Genomic DNA, 12,877 nt, shown 5'->3' with positions numbered 1-12,877 from the left:
AAACGCTATGAAAATATAGTATTAAATAATTTACTGTATATACAGAGAATTGTCTAATAATTGTTTTTCAGAAAGGATTTGAAAATTTAACCAGTACATCAAAGCAATGCAATTACTCCAATCACTAATTACTTTTCATAACAATTTACTCAACATTAAATAAAATGTATTTAAGAATTTTCACATATTCAATTCAAATCTAATCAAAAAATTATTATAATGATTGTTTTAATAAAAACAAAGCTTCTGAATGGATGATTTTTATGTTTATTCTTATAACATTATCTCAAAACTAAATATAAGATTTTCATTGGCAAATACAAATGTTTTTACAAGTCACTTTAATTTTGTATAAAAATTTTCATACTTACCTTTTATTATAAGCTATACAAATGCGAAATTGGATTTTTTATATTATTAATAGAGAGTGAAACATGGTACAAGAAAAATAAAATAAAATATTTAATTTCAAAGAAGACAATCTTTCACCTAGTTTATTATATTTCATTTATTTCTTATTTCATTTAAAATGTATTTAATTTACTTAATTTAAGTTACTAAAAAATCAGAATTAAAAATAATAAAATAATACTCAATTAATATTCTTCTAGAATTAGTATTTACGTTTTTTTTATTGCTACTTTTATTTATTTTCATACATTGAATAATTTGATAGTGATAATGAGTTAATTAGTTCCAATAAACAAAATAATCATTACCTCACACTTCTGTTAGATTGTTAATTCGGTTGTTGTTTACTGACACGTGCCCATTACATAATTAATCATTTAGAGATAATGAATATATGACAGTATGGACACTCTGCATTAAACAGGCTTTTGTGACTGTCTTGGTATACCAAGGCTGCATTACCAACACCAATAATTATAATAATGAAAAATAGAACACAAATAAATATTTACAACTATATACAATATGTACATCCTATGTTAGTTTTCTGTCAAAGGGTAATAATGTTCAATGTTTCACCAATAATTTTTGATTATTTAAAATAAAAAAATATTAAAAAAAGATATTTTAATAAAGTTAATTTGAGTTTTCCTTGAAACTTTCGTCACATTTTTCTCAGGAACTACAATACAAGGATTTCTGAAATTTGGTTTCAGGGTTTATCTAAGTCAGCTATACCGTGTGATGCGTTTTCAGATTGATCACTTGACAACTTCCTGTTTACCGAACATTTGTATGATTTACACATGATAGCCAAGTTGAAAATTTTCGTCACATTTTTCTCAGGAACTACAATACAAGGATTTCTGAAATTTGGTTTCAGGGTTTATCTAATTCAGCTGTACCGTGTGATGCGTTTTCAGATTGATCACTTGACAACTTCCTGTTTACCGAACACTTGTATGATTTTACACATGATAGCCAAGTTGAAAATTTTCGTCACATTTTTCTCAGGAACTACAATACAAGGATTTCTGAAATTTGGTTTCAGGGTTTATGTAAGTCAGCTATACCGATTGATGAGTTTTCAGATTGATCACTTGACAACTTCCTGTTTACCGAACACTTGTACGATTTTACACAAGATAGCCAAGTTGAAAATTTTCGTCACATTTTTCTCAGGAACTACAATACAAGGATTTCTGAAATTTGGTTTCAGGGTTTATCTAAGTCAGCTAGACACTTGCATATTTTTACATTATTAATATTATCCACTTGCGGCGGGGTATCATCAGTGAGCAGTAGCTCGCAGTTTACTTGTTATTGCTGGGTCTTCCAAGTGCTCCACAAAACCTCTTTCTAAAGGATTAACATTTTAACAGCAATCAAAGTTATTGTGAGAAGTGAATAATTAAGTCTTGTTCCGAATGGTCATTGTCCGTCCAGGCCTATAAGTATTGACCTTTACCTTTAATCTCTAACCATATTGTCTCACCAATGTGGTTTTCGAGTTCGCCTTTACGTATACGATCGATATATCATCCTTTACATACCTCCACCTGCACTGTTACTGTCCTTCTACCTTTACATATACGATCGATATATCATCCTTTACATACCTCCACCTGCTCTGTTACTGTCCTACCTTTACGTATACGATCGATATATCATCCTTTACATACCTCCACCTGCACTGTTACTGTCCTTCTACCTTTACGTATACGATCGATATATCATCCTTTACATACCTCCACCTGCACTGTTACTGTCCTTCTACCTTTACGTATACGATCGATATATCATCCTTTACATACCTCCACCTGCACTGTTACTGTCCTTCTACCTTTACGTATACGATCGATATATCATCCTTTACATACCTCCACCTGCACTGTTACTGTCCTTCTACCTTTACGTATACGATCGATATATCATCCTTTACATACCTCCACCTGCTCTGTTACTGTCCTTCTACCTTTACGTATACGATCGATATATCATCCTTTACATACCCCCACCTGCTCTGTTACTGTCTTTCTACCTTTACGTATACGATCGATATATCATCCTTTACATACCTCCACCTGCACTGTTACTGTCCTTCTACCTTTACGTATACGATCGATATATCATCCTTTACATACCTCCACCTGCACTGTTACTGTCCTTCTACCTTTACGTATACGATCGATATATCATCCTTTACATACCTCCACCTGCACTGTTACTGTCCTTCTACCTTTACGTATACGATCGATATATCATCCTTTACATACCTCCGCTGTCACTGTTACTGCCCTTCTACCTTTACGTATACGTTCGATATATCATCCTTTACATACCTCCACCTGCACTGTTACTGTCCTTCTACCTTTACGTATACGATCGATATATCATCCTTTACATACCTCCACCGGCACTGTTACTGTCCTTCTACCTTTACGTATACGATCGATATATCATCCTTTACATACCTCCACTGGCACTGTTACTATCCTTCTACCTTTACGTATACGATCGATATATCATCCTTTACATACCTCCACCTGCTCTGTTACTGTCCTTCTAACTTTACGTATACGATCGATATATCATCCTTTACATACCTCCACCTGCTCTGTTACTGTCCTTCTACCTTTACGTATACGATCGATATATCATCCTTTACATACCTCCACCTGCTCTGTTACTGTCCTTCTACCTTTACGTATACGATCGATATATCATCCTTTACATACCTCCACCTGCACTGTTACTGTCCTTCTACCTTTACGTATACGATCGATATATCATCCTTTACATACCTCCGCTGGCACTGTTACTGTCCTTCTACCTTTACGTATACGATCGATATATCATCCTTTACATACCTCCACCTGCTCTGTTACTGTCCTTCTACCTTTACGTAGACGATCGATATATCATCCCTTACATACCTCCGCCTGCTCTGTTACTGTCCTTCTACCTTTACGTATACGATCGATATATCATCCTTTACATACCTCCGCCTGCTCTGTTACTGTCCTTCTACCTTTACGTAGACGATCGATATATCATCCTTTACATACCTCCACCTGCACGGTTACTGTCCTTCTACCTTTACGTATACGATCGATATATCATCCTTTACATACCTCCACCTGCACTGTTACTGTCCTTCTACCTTTACGTTTACGATCGATATATTATCATCCTTTACATACCTCCACCTGCTCTGTTACTGTCCTTCTACCTTTACGTATACAATCGATATATCATCCTTTACATACCTCCACCGGCACTGTTACTGTCCTTCTACCTTTACGTATACGATCGATATATCATCCTTTACATACCTCCGCTGGTACTGTTACTGTCCATCTACCTTTACGTAGACGATCGATATATCATCCTTTACATACCTCCACCGGCACTGTTACTGTCCTTCTACCTTTACGTAAACGATCGATATATCATCCTTTACATACCTTCGCTGGCACTGTTACTATCCTTCTACCTTTACGTATACGATCGATATATCATCCTTTACATACCTCCACCTGCACTGTTACTGTCCTTCTTCCTTTACGTATACGATCGATATATCATCCTTTACATACCTCCACCTGCTCTGTTACTGTCCTTCTACCTTTACGTATACGATCGATATATCATCCTTTACATACCTCCACCTGCTCTGTTACTGTCCTTCTACCTTTACGTATACGATCGATATATCATCCTTTACATACCTCCACATGCACTGTTACTGTCCTTCTACCTTTACGTATACGATCGATATATCATCCTTTACATACCTCCACCTGCTCTGTTACTGTCCTTCTACCTTTACGTATACGATCGATATATCATCCTTTACATACCTCCACCTGCTCTGTTACTGTCCTTCTAACTTTACGTAGACGATCGATATATCATCCTTTACATACCTCCACCTGCACTGTTACTGTCCTTCTACCTTTACGTAGACGATCGATATATCATCCTTTACATACCTCCGCTGGCACTGTTACTGTCCTTCTACCTTTACGTAGACGATCGATATATCATCCTTTACATACCTCCACCTGCACTGTTACTGTCCTTCTACCTTTACGTATACGATCGATATATCATCCTTAACATACCTCCACCTGCTCTGTTACTGTCCTTCTACCTTTACGTATACGATCGATATATCATCCTTTACATACCTCCACCTGCTCTGTTACTGTCCTTCTACCTTTACGTATACGATCGATATATCATCCTTTACATACCTCCACCTGCTCTGTTACTGTTCTTCTACCTTTACGTATACGATCGATATATCATCCTTTACATACCTCCACCTGCACTGTTACTGTCCTTCTACCTTTACGTATACGATCGATATATCATCCTTTACATACCTCCACCTGCACTGTTACTGTCCTTCTACCTTTACGTATACGATCGATATATCATCCTTTACATACCTCCACCTGCTCTTTTACTGTCCTTCTACCTTTACGTATACGATCGATATATCATCCTTTACATACCTCCACCTGCACTGTTACTGTCCTTCTACCTTTACGTATACGATCGATATATCATCCTTTACATACCTCAACCTGCACTGTTACTGTCCTTCTACCTTTACGTAGACGATCGATATATCATCCTTTACATACCTCCGCTGTCACTGTCACTGTTACTGTCCTTCTACCTTTACGTAGACGATCGATATATCATCCTTTACATACCTCCGCTGGCACTGTTACTATCCTTCTACCTTTACGTGTACGATCCATATATCATCCTTAACATACCTCCGCTGTCACTGTTACTGTTCTTCTACCTTTACGTATACGATCGATATATCATCCTTTACATACCTCCACCTGCTCTGTTACTGTCCTTCTACCTTTACGTATACGATCGATATATCATCCTTTACATACATCCACCGGCACTGTTACTGTCCTTCTAACTTTACGTATACGATCGATATATCATCCTTTACATACCTCCGCTGGCACTGTTACTGTTCTTCTAACTTTACGTATACGATCGATATATCATCCTTTACATACCTCCGCTGTCACTGTTACTGTCCTTCTAACTTTACGTATACGATCGATATATCATCCTTTACATTCCTCCGCTGTCACTGTTACTGTCCTTCTAACTTTACGTATACGATCGATATATCATCCTTTACATACCTCCGACGGCACTGTTACTGTCCTTCTACCTTTACGTATACGATCGATATATCATCCTTTACATACCTCCGCTGGCACTGTTACTGTCCGTTTACCTTAACGTATACGATCGATATATCATCCTTTACATACCGCCGCCGGTACTGTTACTGTCCTTCTACCTTTACGTATACGATCGATATATCATCCTTTACATACCTCCACCTGCTCTGTTACTGTCCTTCTACCTTTACGTAGACGATCGATATATCATCCTTTACATACCTCCGCCTGCACGGTTACTGTCCTTCTACCTTTACGTATACGATCGATATATCATCCTTTACATACCTCCACCTGCACTGTTACTGTCCTTCTACCTTTACGTTTACGATCGATATATTATCATCCTTTACATACCTCCACCTGCTCTGTTACTGTCCTTCTACCTTTACGTATACGATCGATATATCATCCTTTACATACCTCCACCGGCACTGTTACTGTCCTTCTACCTTTACGTATACGATCGATATATCATCCTTTACATACCTCCGCTGGTACTGTTACTGTCCTTCTACCTTTACGTAGACGATCGATATATCATCCTTTACATACCTCCACCGGTACTGTTACTGTCCTTCTACTTTTACGTATACGATCGATATATCATCCTTTACATACCTCCGCTGGCACTGTTACTATCCTTCTACCTTTACGTATACGATCGATATATCATCCTTTACATACCTCCCCCTGCACTGTTACTGTCCTTCTACCTTTACGTATACGATCGATATATCATCCTTTACATACCTCCACCTGCTCTGTTACTGTCCTTCTACCTTTACGTATACGATCGATATATCATCCTTTACATACCTCCACCTGCTCTGTTACTGTCCTTCTACCTTTCCGTATACGATCGATATATCATCCTTTACATACCTCCACCTGCTCTGTTACTGTCCTTCTACCTTTACGTATACGATCGATATATCATCCTTTACATACCTCCACCTGCTCTGTTACTGTCCTTCTAACTTTACGTAGACGATCGATATATCATCCTTTACATACCTCCACCTTCACTGTTACTGTCCTTCTACCTTTACGTAGACGATCGATATATCATCCTTTACATACCGCCACCTGCACGGTTACTGTCCTTCTACCTTTACGTATACGATCGATATATCATCCTTTACATACCTCCACCTGCACTGTTACTGTCCTTCTACCTTTACGTATACGATCGATATATCATCCTTTACATACCTCCACCTGCTCTGTTACTGTCCTTCTACCTTTACGTATACGATCGATATATCATCCTTTACATACCTCCGCTGGCACTGTTACTGTCCGTTTACCTTTACGTATACGATCGATATATCATCCTTTACATACCGCCGCTGGTACTGTTATTGTCCTTCTACCTTTACGTATACGATCGATATATCATCCTTTACATACCTCCCCCTGCACTGTTACTGTCCTTCTACCTTTACGTATACGATCGATATATCATCCTTTACATACCTCCACCTGCTCTGTTACTGTCCGTTTACCTTTACGTATACGATCGATATATTATCCTTTACATACCTCCACCTGCACTGTTACTGTCCTTCTATCTTTACGTATACGATCGATATATCATCCTTTACATACCTCCACCTGCTCTGTGACTGTCCTTCTACCTTTACGTATACGATCGATATATCATCCTTTACATACCTCCACCTGCTCTGTTACTGTCCTTCTACCTTTACGTATATGATCGATATATCATCCTTTACATACCTCCACCTGCACTGTTACTGTCCTTCTACCTTTACGTATACGATCGATATATCATCCTTTACATACCGCATATACTACACGGAAGTTCTCCAAAACGAAATTATCGATTCTTCTACATTCAGGTCCGTCTGCTTCACAGAGGGTCAACTCGTTAGCAGGCATAGCACTGCCACTAACCAAATTAAAGCCTCTTCCGAACATTTGAAAGTCCCTACTATGTCCCTACTATGTACTGGTCACATAAACTGCAAACACTACCATTTTTAAAAATTCCTTTTTATCTCCGCATCTATTAAGGGAGCTGGCTTCTCAGTTTCAGAGTAATTAACTTTTCAAAACACTAGCATATATTGATAGGGGATTAATAAAGGAATCAAAAGAGCCAAACAAATATATAGGTCACCGTGCTTGTTTTCGAGATATTAGCCATTGACATTTTGGCGGGAAAATGTTCTGTCTTGACTTTTAATAGCTTTATCATTGACGAGTTTAAGTCCTCAAAAACTATTAAAAAGTAATTAAAATTTTATGAGACTTAAACAGACAGCTTATCATTATACGTGTAAAATAATTATAAAAAAAATGGGGTCACCGGGCAAATTTTGTTAAGGCATTCAAATGGATAAAAACAGAGGATTCCGAAAATCTGACCAAAATTCCAAAACATGGCAAGCGAGCTTCCTTAAGTGTTCTACTACTAATTAATCTATCAGTATTTCTAACTACATTCCTAACTACTACCAAAGAACTTTTATTAACTTTTGTAAAAAAGCTTAACTTCGGAAATAATGGTATTAATTTTTTTTGGAGTGTTTATTTTTTTTAAGAATTTTTGTACAATTCCACACAATCTTATCAAAAAAAGTTTTCATATTTTAATCTAATTAAATTGTCAAAGTGGAAAGTATGCTAGATACACTTAATACGGGAAATGTGAAGATATGATTGCAGCTTTGTCAGAATTTTCTCCTGCCTGGACAACCTATATGTACGTTTCGGCGATAAAGTGTATCGACAGGTAGTATGTATTCCTTTGGGATCTAACTGCGCCCCTTTAAAAGCAGATTTCATCCTATATTGCTGCTAATCTCAGTTTATGACTGAACTCGGTAAAGACCCGTCATTGTTACATTACGTTAATACATAAAACAATACCTGCCGTTCTCTTGATGATATTTTTTCGTTAAATAATCGAGTTCTCTAAATATACTATAGAAATTTACCCAAAGGAACTTACTTTTAACTAAATCTAACATAAACAGCAGTAGTTGACCTTTTTCTGTTAAGATTTTGACATTTCAATTTCTAAAGGGAAACTCCATACTAAAATACGACAATATTCAAATTAGTTTTGGAATGATAACCGAGCTATAAAAATTATAGATCCGCGGACATTATGTAGTGCAAAATAAAATTCCTTATCGCTTCTTTTAAATTCATATTTTCAAAAATTTATTTTTATTAAATACAAATTAATAATATGGAAATGTTTTGTCGTTAGAAATATTAGTATATTAGTCAAACTTTACAATCTTTAATATCAATGACAAACCGAAAAATTGATGTTGCGGATGAATACCACGAATGCGCATTCCTCAAGAGCGAGCTTGAAGAAACACGAGAGGCGATCAATACAGGAATTTATACACAGAAAGGTAATTATATTTCAATTATTTGATTTTAAGTAACTTGTTTAAAACCGTTTGTAGCATATTTGTCTAACATAGTATCGTAGCAAAACCAGAATAATTTAATCTTGCACAATATGTAAATAATTTCTCTGTTAGCGTCCCCTGTCGCCATTTTGAAAATACCAGCTGATTGAGTTGGAGAAACGAGAACATGCAAGACCTTTAAAGATTAGTTTACTTTTTGTGTATTCTTTATTGCAACAATTTGTTTTTTTATTAGATCTCGGCAATCTTTTCTTCGTATATATCAAGTAGATCACTTAGACACACACGTGGAACTATTTTCTTTTTTTTATGATACTGTTTCGGATTTTCGCTCCTTCTCCGACTAAGTTTGTTGCATTAGTATATATGTAAATTATGTCCCTTTTAAAAACTGGAATGATAAAAACGCGGATTTTGTATATCTGTCTGTCTATATATCTGTAGTGGTACGTTTAGAATCCTGTTTAGGCTTTTATATACGGCGGAGAAGAGCGCCGTTGTTATGGGCGGTGTTCTTGTAGAGCGGTCTTAAATGCCTCTACAGAACCTGCATGCACAACTTTATCTGGTAGTTGGTTCCAGTGAATAGTTGTTTTCACAAAAAATGAATGTTTATACTGGGGTTTGTTGCTATTTGGTACTTTTAGTCCTATGGTGTTATTGATGACTTGCCGTTCGATGATATTGTCAGTTTCACAATTTGAATACGTTTTGGCTTTTATCGTTCGTTTAGGTCGTGCTGGTATGACAAAATTGTCGCCTGGCAGATCTGGCACCAGACCCTCAACCACCTTGTAAATCAAAATAAGACGGAGGATGTGTCTTCTTTCCTCTAGCGTCTCCATTTCAAGTTGTCGTCTCCATGTTTGTTATGGACCCTGTTTCTCGACTCCTGTAATTTTTCTTAATGAATCGTATGCCTCTGTTTTGGATACGTTCTAATTTGTCAATATGCCCTTTCATATATTGGTTCCAGATTATTGCGCCATATTCCATTGTCGATCTTACTAGGGATATGTATGCCACTTTCCTACTTGCCTCTGGTACGTTCCTCAAGTTCCTCCTAAGAAAGCCCAAGGTGGCATTGGCTTTCTTGCTGATGTTATTTATGTGGAAACTCCATTTCAGGTCGTTTGAGATTTGGAGTCCCAAGTACGGGTTCACTTGTACCTCTTGTAGGATGTGCTTGTTAAGCGTGTAGAATTTGTCTGCTTTTTTGTTTATGGATAGAACATAGCACTTTTTGGCATTGAAACGCACCCCCCATTTGTCGGCCCAGATTTCTAGTTGTTCCAAATCTGTTTGTAGTTTTTGTTGGTCTTGGCTGTTTTTAAATGTTCTGTATAGTAGGCAATCATCGGCAAATAGTCTTACTGATGATGTTACACTGTCTGGTAGGTCATAGATGTGACACAGGAACAGAATTGGTCCTAAGACTGTGCCCTGGTGGACCCCAGAGTCAACTGTTGTTTCGCCTTCTACGATGGTTCGCATTGATCTTGCATTTAGGAAGTTCTTAAGCCATTTGTGTGTGTTTCCTTTAATTCCATATTGATCTAACTTATGTAATAATTTGTTGTGTGGTACTGTGTCGAAAGCTTTTGAGAAATCTAATATGCCTACGTCGATTTGGTGTTCCTTGTGATGTTCTTGTAGGAAGTCGTTGATGGTGGTTATGAGTTGGGTTTCACATGAGTATCTTGACCTGAAGCCGTGGTTTAATTTGGTTAGGATTTTGTTTTTTTTTCAGATGTTTTAGGATGTGCCTGCATACGATGTGTTCTAAAATTTTGCTGATGACAGATGTTAATGATACAGGTCTGTAGTTTTCTGCTAGATGTTTGTCTCCTTTTTTGAAGATACTGGATATGTTCGCGTCTCTCCAGTCTTTTTGGTAGTTCACCTGTGTCTAGCGAGCATTGCATTATTATTTGCAGGATGGGTGCTAGTTGTTCAGCACATTCCTTGAGTATACGGTTTGGGATGTTGTCTGGTCCAGAGGCTTTGTTTGGGTTGGTGTTTTTCAATAGTTTTTCCAGTCCCTTTTGGTCGATCGTTAATGGTGTTATGTTGATTTTAGCTCGTATTTTTGTTGTTGGTAGGTTTGTGTCTGTTGTTATTTTGAATACGGACTTGAATTGTTCTAGTGGGAGTTCAGCTTTCCCCTTACTATCACTGACAAGACTAGTTTCCCTTTTCAATGGTGCTATTCCTCCTGAGTCCTGGCGTTTGGATTTAATGTACTTCCAAAACGGCTTTGTGTCATTGTTGTTTAGGCCCTCAAATATGATTTGGTTGACGTATTCATATTCTGCTTTCCTCAGTTGTTTCGTACATTCCTTTTGAAAAGACCTATAATTTGACCTTTTGTTTGTTTTTCTGGCTTGTTTGTATAGCCTCTGTTTTTTCTTTAGCAGTTTCCTCTGTTTGTGTTTGATCCATGGGATGTTATTTCTTGATCTTATTTCTTTATTTGGAATGTTTGTATTCATTGTTTTTTGTAGCTGACTTTTGAAGGTGTCCCAAAGTTGATGTACCTCAGCTCCTTGATGATGTTTTTCTTTGATCTCTTCTAGGGTGTGTTTAAGGTCAATGCTAATTTGGTCCCATTTAGCCTTCTTATATATATAACATTTTCTTGGTAAGTTTTTTTGATGGTGTACTTTTGTTTCCAGGTCGGGGATGATAATATCATGGTCTGATATGCCTGGTACGTTATTTAAGGATTTTACTAGAGTTGGGTTTGTAACAAATACAAGATCTAGGAGGTTTCCTTCACGAGTTGGCATAGTGTGTATTTGTGTCAGGTTGTATGTTTCCGCTATATCATCTAGTCCTTGTTGGATTTCTCTGTCTGGTCCTAGAGTTGTTGCTGTCTCCCATATGATGTCAGGGCAGTTGAAATCTCCTGATAGTATGACATTGGTGTTTCCATTAGTTCTGGCCTTCTCGAGTGACTTTTGCAGTTCATTTAGGTGTTTTTGATCTCTATGTGGCATGTAAAAAGATCCAACTAGCAAGTCTTCGTTGTTTTTTATTTTGATCTTTACCCATTCAATTTCTCCGTCAGTGATTAAGGAAGTTTGTTCGACTGATGTGATGGATTTCTCAACAAGTACAAATACGCCCCTCCAAGGGTCCCTCTGTCGTTTCTGTATACATTGTAATTTGATGGAAAATTTTCGCTTGACATTATGGCGTCTTTTGTTGGGTTTGATCCTGGTTTTATTCCTTTTAGCCATGATTCGGTGGCGCATACTATGTCTGGTTTCAAGTAGTGGAGTGCTGTTTCTAATTCCTGTTTTTTTTTTTTATCTTTTATACTCCTGCAGGTAATTGTCATGATGCGGAGGTTTGATTTGACTGGTAAGAATTACTACTGACACGTGATTTCCTTTGGTTTATGGATGATCATGTCTTGCTGTGGGATGATATATTTCCACTCTTTGGGGTACTTGACTTCAGTGAACTGAAGACTGATGATATTGAGTCCATGGTGGAGTCCAATCCTGTTATTTGTTTGTATATGTTTGATGTTTCTAATTCATAGCTTCTAAAGGTGAATGAGCTTATGTTCATGCTTTCACATTTACAGCATATCCACTGTACATTGGGATTTTCTAGAAGTTCATAATCTTTTGAACATAGTTCTATACAAGAGTTGTGGTGCCAGATATTGCACCCGTCGCAGCACACTCCTCGACAGTTCCATGTGACTGGATGCTCGCATAGACCACAGGGATATACACTTTCTTTTTTTGGCGGTCCTGGGTTTAATTCAATGTCTCCACTTAGAGTTATCAATAATAGGAGCAA

The 12,877-nt window shown here is 37.2% G+C and overlaps 1 protein-coding gene across 1 annotated transcript; it reads right to left on the bottom strand.

Annotated features, from left to right (window-relative positions):
• Window positions 1–10,788: 10,788 nt before the first annotated feature.
• Window positions 10,789–12,303, bottom strand: LOC134722713 (uncharacterized). The gene has a single exon (XM_063586335.1). The coding sequence runs from the start codon at window positions 12,301–12,303 to the stop codon at window positions 10,789–10,791; it is 1,515 nt and encodes a 504-aa protein (XP_063442405.1).
• Window positions 12,304–12,877: the final 574 nt, after the last annotated feature.

This window comes from Mytilus trossulus, chromosome 6, assembly GCF_036588685.1.
Source record: "Mytilus trossulus isolate FHL-02 chromosome 6, PNRI_Mtr1.1.1.hap1, whole genome shotgun sequence".
NCBI classification, from domain to species: domain Eukaryota; kingdom Metazoa; phylum Mollusca; class Bivalvia; order Mytilida; family Mytilidae; genus Mytilus; species Mytilus trossulus.
Note: the sequence above shows the minus strand (reverse complement) of the source record. Positions and strands in the feature narration are given on the sequence as shown.